At 38.5% G+C, this 18258-nt stretch overlaps 1 protein-coding gene across 1 annotated transcript; it reads right to left on the reverse strand.

The window, feature by feature from the left end:
* Positions 1–11699: 11699 nt before the first annotated feature.
* On the reverse strand, positions 11700–17476 carry LOC132650942 (zinc finger protein 431-like; the record flags this gene model as incomplete). Its single annotated transcript, XM_060376263.1, has 4 exons — positions 11700–11962; positions 13920–15496; positions 17096–17156; positions 17356–17476. Coding segments are annotated over 4 exons (2022 nt in total), but the record flags the coding sequence as incomplete, so codon positions are not given.
* Positions 17477–18258: the final 782 nt, after the last annotated feature.

Genomic DNA, 18258 nt, shown 5'->3' on the forward strand with positions numbered 1-18258 from the left:
CAACAGCAAAACATCTGTAGTACTCATGGAATTTGGCTCCCCTGTTAGCATAGTCATGATGAGTTTGTCTTGGAGAAGCATAATCCCAAGAACTGCTTATACTGAGGACTTTGGGCTGTTGTGAAACATAGTTCTGTTTGATGCTGTTATGATGCCCATATTCCTCATAACATGAGTTGTATGAAAACTGTAATGATGCTTCTAGCCCCCTCACTGGGCAGTATCACTGGCATTTATTTTTAACAATGCTTGATCTCTTTTCGTAGATCAAGCTAAGCAAATTAATGAATTAACCACTGCTCTTAAAAGGGACCATAGTTGTAGGTTTTTAGCAATAACCATTATACTTAGAAAGAATTTGGAAAAAGATTGTTTAACAAGGTTGGGGAAGATGTTTTTGCTAATGTCAGCAATGTACAAAACCTCAGAGAATAATTTAAAGTTAAGAAAATTACACTTTTAATAGTAAAGCCAGGGATGCTTTAAGGTTGATGAGCAGAAACCATAGCCCAAAGTAGCATTGGCTGACTGGACACCCTCAAGCTGGGTCGGAATCTGAGACAGCAGGTGATTCCCCTATATGTGTTTTTCCCCTCAGCTTATTAATATGATTTAATAAAACTTATTAATGAGTAGATGCACACCCCTTTAAGATTTAAAGTACAGGTGCCAGTACCATGCCACTTTTTATTACTGTTGCTCTATAGTACTACTTGAAATCTGAGATGAAGTTACCTTAAGAAAATCTTTTATTGTACATACCTGTTTTTATCAATTCTGGGTTTTTGGTTTATCCACATGAAATTGAGAATTGTTCTTTCAAGGTCTGTAGAGAGTTGTGTTGGTATTTTGATTGGAATTGCATTGAGTCTGCAGATTTATTTTGGTAGATTGGCCATTTTTACTATGTTAATCCTATCAGTCTTGGAGAATGGGAGATCTTTCCATCCTCTGATATCTTTCTTGAAGTTTTTTTTTTATACAAGTCTCTTATTTGCATGATTAGAGTCACACCAAGGTACATTATGTTATTTGTAGCAATTGTGAAGAGGTGTTATTTCCCTAGGATGGCTTTTTTTAAATTTTTTATCCAGCCACTTTGCTGAAGATGTTTAGCATCTGTAGAGTTCCTTGGTTAAATTTTTAGGGTCATTCATGTGTACTCACATCATCTGCAACACAAGCTGGACTGGATGTGGAGAAAAGGGAACCCTCTTCATTGCTGGTGGGAATGTAAACTTGTACAACCACTTTGGTAATTAATCTGGTGCTTTCTCAAAAAATTATGAATAGTGTTTCTTCAAGATTAAGCTATAGAACCTCTGGGCATATATTCAGAAGCTGCTCAAGCATACAAAAAGGATAGTTGCTCAACTATACTCACACCAGCTTTTTTCATGATACCCAGAATCCGGAACCAACATAGATGTCCCATAACTGAGGAATGGATTTAGAAATTGAAGTATATTTATGTTGAGCCTGATAAGGCCTGCTGCATCTACCTGAGCCTGGCTTGAGTTTGGAGAACTGTCTTTAGCTTCTGATTAAAGAGGTGCCACTTCTGGAAAAAAGTGACTCAGCATATCCTGAGTCACTTAAAATTAACCTTGCCTGGTAATTGTTACATGGAGTTTTGTTGCTGGCCCACCTCTCCTTGCACCAGTTAACCTCGACTCTACCTCACTTCCTTAACCCTGCCCCTTGACTCAAACCTTTAAAAGGGACCACTTAATTCAATAAACTGAGTTCCTGCTTCTGCAGATCTCCTAGCTCGGTGGTGTTTTATTCCTTGGGGCATCTGGGGAGGTTCGGGTCATCAACACTCATCATCCCGCTCAGCCACGGAGGGCATCCAGCTGGACTGGCCACCCTCCTCCCAGCTCCACCTGTCAGATATTGACCTGGCACACTGGTGCCCCCTGTGAGTATTCTGCTCCAGGGGAGAATGCTGACAGGCCAACTGGTCTGCCAGTGAGTGTACCCCCATTGAATATGGGGCAGTTCTCTGGAATCCCTACAAATTTTGCTTAAAAGTAGGGTTTTCAATCTGCTTGATACTCAAGCCCTTCAAGTATGGAAGTATGTTATAAAGGTTGCTCTATGGCTGCAGGATGAGGGCACCCTGTTTGACTGGACACCTGGGACAAAGTAGAAACCCTGGTCAACAGATCACAGGTTTGGGAAGGGGATATCCCCGTCTGGGAGTTATTCCCCTGGTCACAACCCTTAAGTGCTGCTTCCATCCAAAACTGCCCAAAGAACATAAGGATACATGTAGGAGACAGGAAAGTGGGGCTGAGGAGGACCTGGCTCCCCCAAAAAGAAGAAGGTGCTGGGGCCAAAACCAGCATTAAGTCAGATGATGAGCCTATTCCTCAGAGACAGAACATGTATCCTTCTTTAGATCCATTTAAGAATGCTGCCTGGCCAGCCCCTACCCCTCCGGCTGTGCCACTGAAACAGGGCTCGCTTACTACCCCTTCCCTGACTCATCTACACCCCCTCCATATTCGGAGAGACCCGTGGAACTTTCCCTGTCACCACCATTCCTGGGGCAGCCGGTCCCCCTGACTGGGATCCTTAGGGGGCTCTAGACCTCAAGGAACTCCACAGTGGCGGAGGATGGGGCCAATTCACCTTGGGCTGAGACCATTCTTGAGGGGCTGGTGCATCAGTCATGCACTACATGAGACTGGATGGACCTTACCAAGACTGTCCTTTCTGAGCTGGCCTTCCTTAAATGGTTGGCCTTTTACAAGGAGTAATGCAGGGTCCAGTGGGAATGCAATCAATGAGCTAACCCCCAGATGCCAATAACTTATGGAATGCTTTCTGGCACAGCTGACCAGTATTCCACAGGCCTCCAGCAGGCTGTTCTCCCAGCCCCTTATATCAGGAGCAGATTAGAGCAGCAGGCTTGGCAGCCTAGAGAAAGCTAGATGAGGGGCCTACAGAATCTCCTGTTTCAGTAATTATACAAAAGGCCTAAGAGGACCTCCCTTCCTTCTTAGACTGGGTAGATAAAAGTCTGAGGAGAAAGTTTCCCCGGGGGAGTTTCATGATCAGTTTGTTAAGTCGCTAGTGTGGGATGGCATGAATTCAGATCACAAGCTGGCCTGTGCGAGGATGTGTAATATGGGGATGGGTAAGTGGATTGTCACCACTAAAGATGTAGAGACCACCTCCTTTCAGGCCAGGGCAATGGCTACTGCCATGCCAGGAGGAAGTGACTGCCTTAGTCAACACCCTTCAGCAGGTCACTAGGACTCAGGGGCAGACATGCTTTGGCTGTGGACACAACGGCCATTTTAAATAAGAATGCCCCAACAGGTCTCAAAATGCTCCTGGTGCCAGCACAACAGGCACATTACCAGGCAATCCCTGTCCCAAATGCAAAAAGGATTATAGATCCCGATTTAACCTTAAAGCTGAACCTTTACACTCTTCTCGGGGGCCATCCCCACCCCCATTAAATAAGGGGAAGAGAGGGAACAAAGTTCATTGGACTGTCACCCTGGTCCCTGGTATGAGACCTAAAATGACACTCACAATTGGGGACAGGAGCTTTCAGTTCCTAATTGATGTGGGGGCAGAGCGTACTGTGAGAAGAAAGTAAGAGGCCCCTCACTCCTGGCAGCTGGTTCCTGGCCCCTCCCTAATGGGTGTGGGTGGACAACCAAGTCATAGGAGACTGCCAGCTGGTGGCCTTGGGTGGATCCTGATGGGAACCAAAGAGAAGTGCTCCCCCTTGTGGTCCCTGGTCTTACTCCCAACCTTTTGGGACAGGATGTTCTTGGTGAAGCCGAGGCCTATATTACCACTGATCATAAGGCCCTCTACCAAGACATATTAGACCATGAGGAATATGAACAGCAATTTGAGCAGGGATGAAATGTCCATTCTAACTAACGGGATGATCCTTATTTTGAGCAATTAAGAAACAAACATTCTCAGATTCACCCCCAATTCTAAAGGCCACTGCTCGCCCTTCAGTCACAAAAATCTGATGGACACCTGGGGACCCAGTCTGGGTTGAGCAGTGGCCTCTACCTTTTGCTAAGATAATGAAACAGCAACTCGATGTGGGACATATAAGGCCCTCTATTAGCCCTTGAAATTCACCTGTTTTTGTGATTAAAAAAAGGTCAAAGGCTCTTGGAGACTTTTCATGATCTAAGAAAGATTAATGGGAGGATGCTATCCTTTGGGACTTCTCAAAGGGGATTGCTCTGGACACCTGCCATTCCTTGTGGTCTCCATTTGACTGGAATTGACATTAAGAATTGTTTCTTCTTTATCCCAAGGATACAGAAAAGTTTGACTTTTCATTACCCTCAATAAATTTTCAGGGGCCAGATAAGAGGTTTTAGTGGACAGTGTTGCCTCAGGGCATGGACAATAATCCTGCTATGTGCCAATATTATATGCTGCACTTTTTTACTCCTTTAATAAATCAAACAGATGCCTTATTTTATATCTATATCAATGATATTATTTGGGGGAGTTCCAGCCCTGCCGGGTTGCAAGACTTGATGACTAAGTGTCTTACTATTCTTAAAGACAGTAACTTTAAGGTGGACCCTGAAAAAATTCATACACTCTCTCCCCTTTTAAGATCTTGGGATCCACATTGTTTCTTGAGGGGGGTCTCCCTAATGAAGCCACAGTTATATTTTCAAGATTCTTACTCAATTCCCTAATTCAATTCCAATAACTGAGAGATTAATTGGATGCAGACATGGATTCCCATTTCCACAGAGGACCTATCCACACTTTTTGACATTTTAAAGGGCTCTGATCTTACTACAAAATTTGTCTTATCCTCATGACATCAACAAATTTTGTGAAAGGTTCAATAAGCTATAGGTACAGCAACTTTAAAGAGGTTTGAGTCTGACATTCCTGTCACCCTGTATCTTTTTCTCGGTGACACGCTCTGCACTGCTTTATTAGCCCAAGATGAAAAACCCATCAATTGGATTCATATTTCAGTTGGAGGGACCCCACAGGTTTATCCCATGACTCACCAAATAGCAGATTACATTATTAAAGGAAGAGATATTTCAGTAAGAGTGTTTGGCATGGAACCACACTCTGACAATTCCCTACAAAATAGGTGACTTTACATGGCTTCAGAGAAAGAATCCTAGGATTGCCTTAGCCTTGGAAGGGTTGGGGGTAGGTATTATTAATTGTCACTATGGTCACCATAAGTGTATGAGCTCCTTTTCACGTTTATCCTGGAGACCACCAAGACTTTTTCTCCCCCAACCAAATCCCAAATTTCTAACAATATTTATGGATGGTGGAAATAGGGGAGCCTCATTAGTGGTTTATTCACTCCACGGGCCCAATATTAAAATGACACCTGTCCAAGGCATTTCCCAGGAAGTTGAATGCTCGGCCCAGGTCAAGGAGCTTTATGTAGTTGTACTTGCCTTGGATAAGTTTAGGGAGCCCTTTAATTTGTTTTCAGATAGCCTTTATGTTGTAAATCTGCTACCTTCCTTAGCTGAGGCCCATATTAAATTAGATGCAAATCCCATAACTCCTCTTTTGATTCAGGCCCATTTTTTTTCTCCAACAGTGAGCTTACCCCCTATACCTACACCATCTCAGAGGACATCAAAACATTCCCAGATTCCTGTGAGAGGGAAATGAGCTAGCTGATAGTTTGGCATCTGGGACACAACTAAATACAGTGACTGAGGCTTCAGACTTCCATTATTGACTCATACTAACTGAAGAGGCCTCAAAGATAAATTCCCACAAGTCCCGGTTAAATATCTTAAAAAGATTATCAGAACTTGGAGGTCATGCCAACCCTTCCTTCAATTACCACCCCTGCAAAAGTCAGATATCAATCATAGAGGATTGTGTCCCAATAATCTTTGGCAGATAGATGTGACTAACTATTCCCCATTTGGCAAAATAAAATACATTTTTCTTTCAGTGGATACATTCTCACATACATGTTGGGCCTCAGCTCATGCTGGAGAGAAGTACAATAATGCTATTAGTCATATGCTTCAGTGTTTTGCCACCTTGGGTCTACCTGACAATATTAAGAGAGACAATGGTCCATGCTTTATAAGCAAACCATTTCAGGAATTCTTACAGACATGGAAAATTTCACATACTACTGGAATTCCTTATAATCCAAAGGGCCAAACCATAACAAAAAGAGTTAATCATACTTTAAAGATTCAATTACAAAAACAAAAGGGGGAATCATTACCCCCTCATGATCAATTGAAAAATGCATTATTTACTTTAAATATTTTAAAACTTTCAAAAGATAATCAGTCACCATTTCAGAAACATTGGTCTATATCTACTCCATATAGTTCCATAAGTATCAGATTGAGAGATTCATTGGAGAGGACCCAACCCTCTTCTCACAGCAGGAAGAGGATTTGGATGTATATTCCCCAAAGATGAGAAGAGGCCCATGTGGGTTCCAGCCAGAAATATAAAATATTTGCCACCACTAAAAGATGAGGATGACAATGATGACCCCTCTAGGAGACTATCTACCCCTGAGAAGCATTCTTTTATTCCCCCAGAAACCAATGAAAATGTGGAAGACGATCCTTTTCCTTGTGACCCTTATGATCAGTGAAGGGGGATTTGGAGACCTTGCCAAGGCCCAAGAGGTTATAGAAGAATGGGGCCTAGATCAGTCTGCTTTGGCATGGAAGGACAGAGGGTCTGTTGGAACTATGAGGCCCCCATTGGCTATACAGACGGTGAGGGTGTTCAAGCCTTAATTACCATCCATTGGTTTTATTTGAATATTTAATATTAAATATTTTAAATTACTCCCCTGTTCCCTTTTCCATGACCTTTCCACAGGGGACTGCTTTCAGGTACTACCTCATCCTGATAATGGCAGCATTGATGTTAGGAGTGTCCACCCCTCCCTCTGTCACTCTAACTCCTTCCTGGAGTTGCCTCCCTTCTTTGCCTCCCCCTCCAACAGTGTTTTGTTGTGGGGAAGGAATGGCCTTTAGACTCCCTGCCAGAAGTAGTTCTTCAAAACAAAAAGGTTTTGGACTCACTAAATGCCAAAAAAGTTGGCATCTGCTTGTTTTTGCAGGAAAAAATGCTGCTTCTACACCAACAAATTGGGCATTGTCAGAGATCAAATCAAAATCCTCTAAGAAGACTTGGAGAGATGATGCCATGAACATCAAGAAAAATCCCTGTGGAATGGATTTCATGGCCTCCTTCCTTATAGTCTTCCTCTACTTGGACCCTTGCTTTTCCTCCTTCTCCTACTTACCCTTGGGCCATGCATTCTTAACAAGCTTGTGTAGTTTATCCAGCAGAGGTTAAGGGCAATTAAGCTGCATCAAGTAGAAATATATTATCATCCGTTAGTTACTCAGGAATCCAATTGCACCTAGGCCCAGGCATCTTCCTAGAAAAGACCCCTCTGCTCTACATCTGACCAATAATGGGTAAGACCCAGATGTGCTAGGAAGACCTAAGACAGGTCCTGGAGGAGCTCCTGACAAGCTCCTGACATGGTACTCAATGAAAGGTAAGATCTCCATGTGGGGTACAACTTAAGATAGGGTCCATGTCTGCTGTCAAATAAAAAAGGGGGAAATGTTGGGCCTCATAAGGCCTGCTGAATCTACCTGAGCCTGGCTCGAGTTTGGAGAACTGTCTTTAGCTTCTGATTTAAGAGTTGCCACTTCTGGGCAAAAGTGATTCAGCATATCTGCCTTAAAATTAACCCTGCCTGGTAACTGTTATGTGGAGTTTTGTCACTGGCCCATCTCTCCTTGCACTACCTAACCTTTCCCTCTATGTCATCTTACCTCACTTCCTTAATGCTGACCCTTGACCCAAACCTATAAAAAGCACTACTTTATTCAATAAACTGAGTTCCTGTTTCGACAGATCTCCCAGCTTGCTCAGAAACAGAGAAGAACCTAGAGTGCTGCCTCTAGAAGGACCTGCCTTCTCTTCTGCATGGAGGCCCTGATTGGCCCTTTAATCTTGAGTGATATTAACATCTCTGTTAGGGTTAGAATGTGCTTAAGGTACATAGTATATTGGTTCTTGGTTCAGGCTTCCTATCCAAGGACAAAACTTTTCCAGGTCACCCACGAATACTTCCTTCCCCTTCTTCTTACTGGAATCAAGGTGGATAACTAGTATAATGAAATTGAAGTGGAGTTATCAGTCTGTCCCACAATTACAGAAAGAGAGTTTAGGAAACAAGGGTTTGAGTTTTTTCTTATGTTGGGTTCAGGTAAACTGCAGCTACTTTTTAAATGGTAGGCATGAGACAAACCTAACAGAATAGCAAGAAAGTAATGATAAACACTGAAGTTCATTATTGTTAGCCTGCACATCTTCCTCAGTGAGGAATGGAAAACGAAACAGATATACACATATATATCCTTCAACGTTCCATAGATGAACAGAACTCATAGAATAAATCTCTGTGTATATAGAAAGTTTATTCATTTGAATATCTCACAAGCTGTAGTCCAACTAGTCCAAACAATGGCTGACTATCAATGGAAAATTGAAGAAGCAAATAGTTATTCAGTGCAGGTAGCTGAATATCTCAGATGGTCTTCAGTATATAACAGAATTCCAAGGAGTAGCAAAAAAAATGAACTGGGTAGCCAGAGGTAGGGCAAGCAGAAAAAGAGAAAAAGCTAATACTTTCAATGTCCTTTACATAGACAGGATATAATCAGACTAGACACAGCTGTGGATGAGACTAAAGGTGAATTTTATCACCTTAAAACACTCAGATTAAAGAAGGGTTTTTCCCCTTCAAAAGCTGTGAGTATGAAAAATTCCCCACAGTACCCAACTCTTTGTGTTTGCCATAGGTCCAGATATAGTCAAAATGACTGCCTAGACTAGCCAACACACTAGGCAATGCAGAAGAACTGAGAAAGAGTTTTTTGCTGGGGCAGGCAATAAGAGCATGTGAGCCATTTCCAAAGCAATGGTTTTCTTCAACAAAGCAAGCACTGGGATTTCACTTTGGGAATATGGATAGGACCAAATGTGGGTTCAACTACTCTGAGCCATGCTAAATAATATCTATGCTAAAGTAAATCCTACTCTGAATGTAATCACAATGTAAAATCAGAGCTTTAAGGGCACTTTTTGCACAAAATCATGCTGAAATATATGCAATTTCAAAGAATGATGGACAGAAATGCTTTTGGAACTTTTATTTTGGACCACAATTTCTTACCTGAAAATCAAGTAAATGACTCCACTAAAGTAGATTGCTCAGGAGGTAATGCCTTTTAGTAATCATGATTTCTGACCTATCAGATTGATGTTTTAATGCAACATTTCCCACTTATACAAAGGACAGAGAGCACCAATTCAGAAAACTTCAATTCAAAATACATCTGTCAGCACTGTGGACAGTATCCTTGAGGGGAAACAAACCTATAAATTGCAATATACTGTTTATTTTTAAAATCATTTTGATACATGATACTTCCACATAGCAATGGATATTTTAGAATTTGATCTGTGGATATTGGCATGGCGGCACACACCAACAATAACAGCACTCAGGAAGAATGAGGCCCAAATTTGCTGCCAACCCAGTCTACAAATTGAGAACAGGACAGCCAAGGCTACACAAGAAAATTCTGTCTGAAAAACAAACAAACAAGCAAACAAAAGAATTCACTCTGTGGACCAAGCTGACCACAATCTCAGAGAGATTAAGCCTACCATGGACTCCCAGGTCTAGAATGACAGGGATGCACTTCTGAGCCAAATGGAGATATGTTTATAAAATGACCTATCCTTGAATCAAGGAACAAAATGATAAAATAAGATGTACAAAGGAACCATTTTTCTTTTAATGAACAGTACTAAATCTTCAAATGCTAGAATTATTTACACCTGAAAAACATTTCTGTCATCAATAAGTGGTTTTTTGCTTTAATATTATCTATTTAAAAATGTTTGTGTGTATACAACTATGCTACGGTATATATGTGCCAGTGAGAGGACAACTTGTTATTTATTATCTACATCCCATATGTGAGTTCTCAAAATGGAACCCAAAGAGTCTTAGCCAGTGACCACAATGGCCCTCATTTAGGTTGAAAAAAATTATGTATGTGCTAGTGTGTGAGTTTGCATATACAGCAGCAAACTGTAAATTTTATAATTAAAAATTATAAATTTTTTAATATTTATACAAATATTAAAAAAATTGTAGGAGTGATAATTACTACCCAGAGGTTGAGCTCAAATCATCAAGGTTAGCAACAACCAACTTTACCCACTGAGACAATTCTCTGACATTCACTTGTAGTTCTGAGAAAGTGTTAAGAACAAGTATTTACTCCTAAGAATGAAGTAACACATTTCAAACCAGGAAATTAGTAAATTATTTTCATTTGTTAAGAGCATTTATTATTCAAATCACATCATTTTCTTCCATCCTCAGATGACAATTTGTTTATAATCTGAATAGAAGATAATATTGTATGAATATACTGTTTCAACTAAGTTTGAGTACCAATGAGTTCAGGGGGAAAGTTTGTGGTATGTAAAACTGGCAAAGTAACCTTGAAGATCATGTAACAATGACAAAAATAATCCCCAGTGTCACACACCCTTCATATATCTGCCATGACCTAAGATCCCTTACTTACATTACAGACACATAACATGCTTTTTTTTGAAATAAATCTCGTTTCTGTTACATTATCTAATATCTCTAGATAATTCTCTTAGCAGGCAGTTCTTCAAGATGTGACATCTAGTAAATATGGGAACATAAAGAAACATGGGACATCAAACAATATGTACATACATAAACACATACTATTGAACATTTTAACATTAATTAATTACTGACATTTAAGCAAGGCTGAAAGCAAAGGAATTTATGAAAACATTAAAAAAGTACCACACTTTCTCAGAGACCCTTCCTTGAAAACTATGATCACACACTACCCAACAGAAATAAGCAATGGACCACATAGATTATGATGGAGATCCCATTCTATACATTCCAGCAGAAAAATACCTATCACGAAGTAAATGCATTAGAACATGAACAGCCGCCACAGAAAGATTACCAGAACAGCCTAATAAACTTCTGTGAATGGATTTGCTACACATACAAAAAACTTCAATACCTACTCCAATGTCTCAAATTACTAACTATAACCACTGTTGGTGATCTCCTCCATTACATTTAAGCGAACATGTTAAATCATTTAATTCCTCCAAGGCTATAGTAAAAACAAATTTAAAAGTTTATTTTCTCAAAATTGAATACATTTACTAAATCCAAAGTCATCAAATCTTATATACAAATAGGGTCGCTTTCTTCTATGAGTTCTTTTCTACTTCTCGATCTCAAGATATATAAAGATTTAAGATATTTACAGTACTAGAGACATGGCTTGTCAGTGAAGTTCATTCCCAGAACCTAGGTCAGGTTTTTACAATGTTCTATAATTCCTGTTACAAGAAGTTCATAAGGTCTGTTCTTCATGGAAACCAGAATGGACAGGAACATAAACTCAAAAAGACATACTGAGATCACATAACAGAAATTAAAGCAAATTCTTAAACTAATATGTTTACTCATGAGTGTGTTGTGTAGGCATTCATTCCTGGAACTCAGGTGTTGAGGCATCTACAAGTTTCTACAGAGTTTTTCTTCATAAAGTCCTTCATGTAATAGAAATCAAACATGTAGTTTTGAAGTCAGAGAAATGAATCCTCATTGTTGGAATCATTTGTGAATGTTTAGGAAAAGCAGCACTCTTGAAGAAGTATGTTACTTGGCGTGAGACTGATAGTTTCAACTGCATAGCATCTGTAATTCCCACTCTCTGCTTCATGCTGCAGGTTGAGGATGTGAGCTCTGAGCTTCCTGCTTTAGCCACCATGTATGATACTTGTGATTCCCATTTCACAGAGATCCCATATCCCACTGGAACCGTAAGGCAAAACCAACACATTTGGAAGTTGACATTGTGCTTTGTTACAGAAATAGCACTAATACACACACATAAATTTTATAACTGGATGATTTATTTCAAGTAATTGAAGAGAATTGAGAAATCTAAGAAGGTTACCTTACGGTTTAAATTCCTAGGCCTTTTTTCCATATTGACTTTTAATTGGAAACAAAAGAAAGATGGAATGTCATAATGCATGAATACATTGTTGACACTTGTTAGAATTTTCCTCCCAAATAATCTCCTGTAATTGAATGCAAGTTAGTTGATCAAAGACCTTCACAAATCTTTTATCCTAACAGATTTTCTTGAGAATGAGTTCTTTCAGGTTCTCAAAGACTACTGTGATATGCAAAGGCCTTAAGAGGTTGCTCACACACCAAAACTTTTACTCTTCTATAATGGTACAATGAAGTGCAAAAGTATACCATACTGACTACGTTCATAAGGTTTCTCTGGAGCATGACTTTTTCTTCTGATTTTAAAGACAACTCCACAAAAAGGATTTACCACATTGCTTATCCAGAGGGTCTTAGTGCAGTATGTGTTCTTCTATGTATGTGGAGATAACTGCATTAAGGAAAGGTTTTATCACATTGCTTACATGTGTAAGGTTTCTCTCTACTATCCCTTTATAGACTTTGACTTTCAAGTTGACTTTGACATGCAAAACATGCAAAATTAATTTGCATGTTGGAACATGGTAAAAAAATTAATTCCTATTTATTGCTTTTTAGGTACCAGCCTCCACTAAATTTTAGAGTGACATTTTACATCAGGTGACACCTTCAATGACATAAACAAATCCAATATCCCTAAATCATGACTGATTAAAAAATTAGTTGTAAAACAGCACAGATATTATGATTTTCAAGCTCAGAACCTCTATAACTTTCTGGTTCACTGGGTGGGTATGTATCACAGATCAGTTCCCAAGAGTGTTATGTTACTAATCATTAAGTAGTTACTGGTGACAATAAATTTTTGTTATTTGCATTGAGCTAGTGTTTGAGTTATTTTGGATTCAGCAGACTAAAGTATACAAAGGCCTTACCATATTTCTTATATTTTGAGAATTTCTCTCCAGTATAAACTTATGATAATGAAGAATGTAGATATGTACAAAACCCTCATATTTTAACACATTTATAATGTTTCTCTCGAGTAGGAATTCTTTCATGATGAAGAGTATACAAATGTGGAATAGCTTCACCATGTTAAATGCACTCATAGTCTTTCTGTCCAATATGAATTCTTTCATGAATTTCAAGATGATTTTGAAGAGCAAGTTTTACCACATTGGTTACATTTGTAAGGCTTCTTCCCAGTATGTGTTCTTTATCTTATAGGACATTAATATTACATCGAAAGGCTTTATCACATTGGTTTCTCTCCAGTGTGTACTCTCCAATGTACATGAATATTATTATGGCATTTAAAGGCTTGACACATTAGTTACATTAATAGGGTTTCACTGCATGAGGTGTTCTTGTTCAAGATGACTCTTACATGAAAAGCCTTTATGATATTGGTTATATTCATAGAGATTTCCTGCAACATGCATTTTGTATACTTAAGAGATGACTATGTTGTACAAAGGAAATGCCACACTGATTACATTAATAAAGTGGTTTTTTTTTTCTCCAAGGTAAGTTATGTTTTCATAAATTACTCTGAAATGCATACACATTATCACGTTATGTAATTCAAAAGATTTCTCTCCAATATGTGTTCTTTTATGGACTACCAGATGACTGTTCAGTGCAAAGGCTTTACCACGTTGGTTACGTTCAAAAGGTTTCTTTCCAGTGTGGGTTCCTTTAAGTATTAGGAGATCACTGTTACATGCAAAGGCTTTACCACATCATTTATGTTCATAAGTTTTCTCTCCAGTATGAGTTCTTTTATGTACTAAGAGATGACTCTTACCTGCAAAGCCTTTACCACATTGGTTACATTCATAAGGTTTCTCTCTAGTGTGAGTTCTTTTATGTACTAGGAGATTACTGGTAGCTGCAAAGGCTTTACCACATTGGTTACATTCATAGGGTTTTTCTCCAGTGTGAGTTCTGTTATGTAATAGGAGAGCACTCCTCCGTGCAAAGGCTTTACCACACTGGTTACATTCATAAGGTTTCTCTCCAGTGTGTGTTCTTTTATGCTGTATCAGAGTACTGTTTTCTGCAAAGGCTTTACCACACTGGTTACATTCATAAGTTTTCCCTCTAGTGTGAGATCTTTTATGTCTTACGAGGTGACTGTTATTTGCAAAGGCTTTACAACACTGGTTACATTTATAAGGTTTCTCTCCAGTGTGAGTTCTTTTATGAATTATGAAAACATTCTTGTATGCAAAGGCTTTACCACATTGGTTACATTCATAGGGTTTTTCTCCAGTGTGAGTTCTGTTATGTGATAGGAGAGTACTCCTCTGTGCAAAGGCTTTACCACATTGGTCACATTCATGCAGTTTCTCTCCCGTGTGAGTTCTTTTATGTAGATGGAGATTACCATTAGTTGAAAACGCTTTACCACATTCATTGCATTCATAAGATTTCTCTCCCGTGTGAGTTCTTTTGTGTTTTTGAAGATTACTATTACATGCAAAGGCTTTTCCACATTGTTTACATTCATAAGGTTTCTCTCCAGTGTGACTTCTTTTATGTATTAAGAGATCACTACTATGTGCAAAGGCTTTACCACACTGGTTACATTCATGGGGTTTTTCTCCAGTGTGAGTTCTGTTATGTAATAGGAGAGCACTCCTCTGTGCAAAGGCTTTATCACACTGGTTACATTCATAAGGTTTCTCTCCAGTGTGAGTTCTTTTATGTACTAGGAGATGACTGTTGTGTGCAAAGGCTTTATCGCACTGGTTACATTCATAAGGTTTCTCTCCAGTGTGAGTTCTTTTATGTATTAGAAGAACACTGTTATCTGCAAAGGCTTTACCACACTGGTTACATTCATAAGGTTTCTCTCTAGTGTGAGATCTTTTATGTCTTAAGAGATGACTGTTATTTGCAAAGGCTTTACAACACTGGTTACATTTATAAGGTTTCTCTCCAGTGTGAGTTCTTTTATGAATTATGAAAACATTCTTGTATGCAAAGGCTTTACCACACTGGTTACATTCATAGGGTTTTTCTCCAGTGTGAGTTCTGTTATGTAATAGGAGAGTACTCCTCTGTGCAAAGGCTTTACCACATTGGTCACATTCATGCGGTTTCTCTCCCGTGTGAGTTCTTTTATGTCTTAGGAGATGACTGTTGTGTGCAAAGGCTTTACCACACTGGTTACATTTATGGGGTTTCTCCTCTATATGTGACCTTTTATGTCTTAGGAGATAACTGTTATTTGCAAAAGTGTTACCATATTGTTTTGATTCATAGCGATCCTCACCAGTATGCATACTTTCATATGTGTGGGCATTCCTGTGATGTGTAAAGACTTCATCATATTGAGTATCTTCAGGGGGTTTGTGTCCACTATGACTGTTTTCATACCTGCAAAGATAATTGGCACATATGAAAGCTTTACCACATTCATTACAGTGATGAATCTAATTGTCCATGTCACATAATTTTACATTTTGGTTTAAAGGTAAATAGGAATTACATCTTGAGTTTTCATCATTATTTTTACGTTCATGGTGTTCACCTTCTCTAGGGATTGTTTTGCATATTTGAAAATACTTGTGATGGTAAAAATATTCACCTGGCTCACATTTATATCGTACTTTTTTCTATAAGATATTTTTCCACAGATTAGTAGAAAACTGCAAGACCTCAAAGCTTTAACACAGTGGCTAGATTAATAAATTTCCCTATACTGTGCACCATGGTAAATTGGCAAAGATAAATGTGACAAGCAGAATTTTATATTCTTAAAACTACATTTTCTGAAGTGTGATTTTGTGAGAATTCCTAATGAAGTTGAATGACTAGTTAATTGATGTTGGTGTATATTGTGTGAAAATGTGTGAATGCTGATTGCTGAGTCAGCAGAGAGCTAAGTGCTTACCAGATTGCAGAATTGCTCTTTTTATGGCTCATCACCTGCCCTATATTTTGTAGATATTTGTCCATCCTTACTTATCTTTTGTAAATAATAAAGAGCTGATAACTGATAGCAGGGCACAAAATGGAGGCCAGAGCTTCTGAGAGAGGATTGCTGGGAAGAAGAAATCAAATGACAGGCGATTCACCAGCAGGGCACTGAGTGTAACAGATGGACATGAAATTGAACAAAGAGGTACAGCTGGACATGTATTGGGACACTGTGCTAGGTTCATTTGAGTTAGGGAAAAAGAGGGTTCAGAATCTGCCTAAATTGCCTAAGCTGTAAAATATTAAAAAAGCCTCTGTGTCATTATTTGTACTGCTTGCATCTCTGAATACCCCATATAAAGCATAATAGGTATGACCTTATAAACATCTACTCAAAATGGGGAATACTATATATTTTATTTGTTCTTGGTGGTACATTGTTTCTTTCAATAAACCTATACTAATATGACTTGTATTCAGTGTGATATATAATAGACCTATTAAAAGAAAATTAATAAATGACATGGTTTTATGTTGCATTTACACATTTGATTTTTGTTCATTATAGACGTGCTATAGGGATTATGGTTTTTCCACAATATTCTTGACTCTAAAAAAAACTGCACTTCTCACAAAACTTAGCAACATTACTATAAGTACATGAGTAATCCCAGCTTTACTATGGACTAGTTTATTAGTATACTGTTTTGGACATACTTTCATCACCTATTTAATGTGAATACCTTTGGCAATATCTAAGTTATAGGAGATTAAACAAATTGCAGATTGTACCTTACAGCGCTAACAGGTCTATGATTTAAACATTGATCTTGCATAAGGTATGATTTCCTTGTATTCTTTGTTAGAGGAGTGCCTTGCAAACACACATCAAATACCTAACATGAAGGTACATGGTTTAGTAACAAGATAGTAATCCTCAATATATACACTTAAAGCAGTTCATTGACACTGTTCCTTCTTTTTCAAATATGTCTTCCAGGACATATTAAAATTTTCACAGAACCATATTCACATCAGTTTACAGATGAAAATTACCTTGAATGTCTTCTAGAACTTTGACAATGCTCTTCAACATTATGACCTTCCCAATTATAACCTAAAATAGAGTAAAAGAAAATGTATGATTTATTATTGGAAATAAGACTAAATTTAGGTCATGGTATTGGTTCAATCAAAGAACCATTGACCTCCTTCTTCATCCCTCCTTTCTTCATTCAGAAGAAATTACAGAAGCATACCAATAATGAATAGAGTTTCCCCATATATTAAAAAGTAAAGAAAATTCATTGTTCTACCTATAGCAGTGAGGTTCCTGTACGTCTCCAGCATCACATCTTTGTAGAGACTCCTTTGGGAAGGATCCAGCAAAGCCCACTCTTCTCGAGTGAAGTTCACATGCACATCATTGTAGGTCAATGTACTCTGAAAATCCAGACGTGTACAACAGAAAGCATGATACTTAGAATACTGAAAACGTATACTTCATTTACAACATTTTCATGGAATCCTGTTGTTTCTTCTGCTTATTTTCTGACACACAGTTTCTAATGTGTGTCTAATACCTAACTCCATTCAGTAGGAAACTGTATAATGAGATTCATCTCTCTAATTTCTGCATCCTCTAATAAGGATATATTCTTTCAAGAAAATGCCAATTAAGAAAGAGAGAGAGCATAAAGATCAACAGTAGTAGGCCCACATAAGAGAAAGAGTATAAATGATTCCTGACTCTAAAAATAATGAACAAACTGGGTGTATTTTCTGATGTCTTTAATCACAAAATCACTTAGGAGACAGAGGCAGGGTTATCTCATAAAGCTAGATGCTAGCCTGCTTTATGCAGTAAGTTCCGGGACACTCAGAGGTACATAATAAGACCCTGAATATTATGCAAAAATTGATCAAACAAAAAAGAAAGAACTTAAAAATCTTTCTCAAGTTTCTACAAAGAGTTATACATTCTTTCCAGTTCAGTATATATGTCTAGAAACCTGAAGTGCCTCATTTTAAACTGTAACATTAGTATGATCTTGCTAAAATGAAAAATATCTTTGAACACTTACAAAGGACAGATGAAAATTTTAGCAATGTAAATGTTGGTAATAATAAGCAACATGGGGGATGGAGGTATGGCTCGGTGATTAAGAACACTGTCTGCTCTTCCAGAGGACCCAGAGTAAATTCCCAGCACCCACAGG

This window comes from Meriones unguiculatus (assembly GCF_030254825.1).
Source record: "Meriones unguiculatus strain TT.TT164.6M chromosome 13 unlocalized genomic scaffold, Bangor_MerUng_6.1 Chr13_unordered_Scaffold_37, whole genome shotgun sequence".
Lineage (NCBI taxonomy): Eukaryota > Metazoa > Chordata > Mammalia > Rodentia > Muridae > Meriones > Meriones unguiculatus.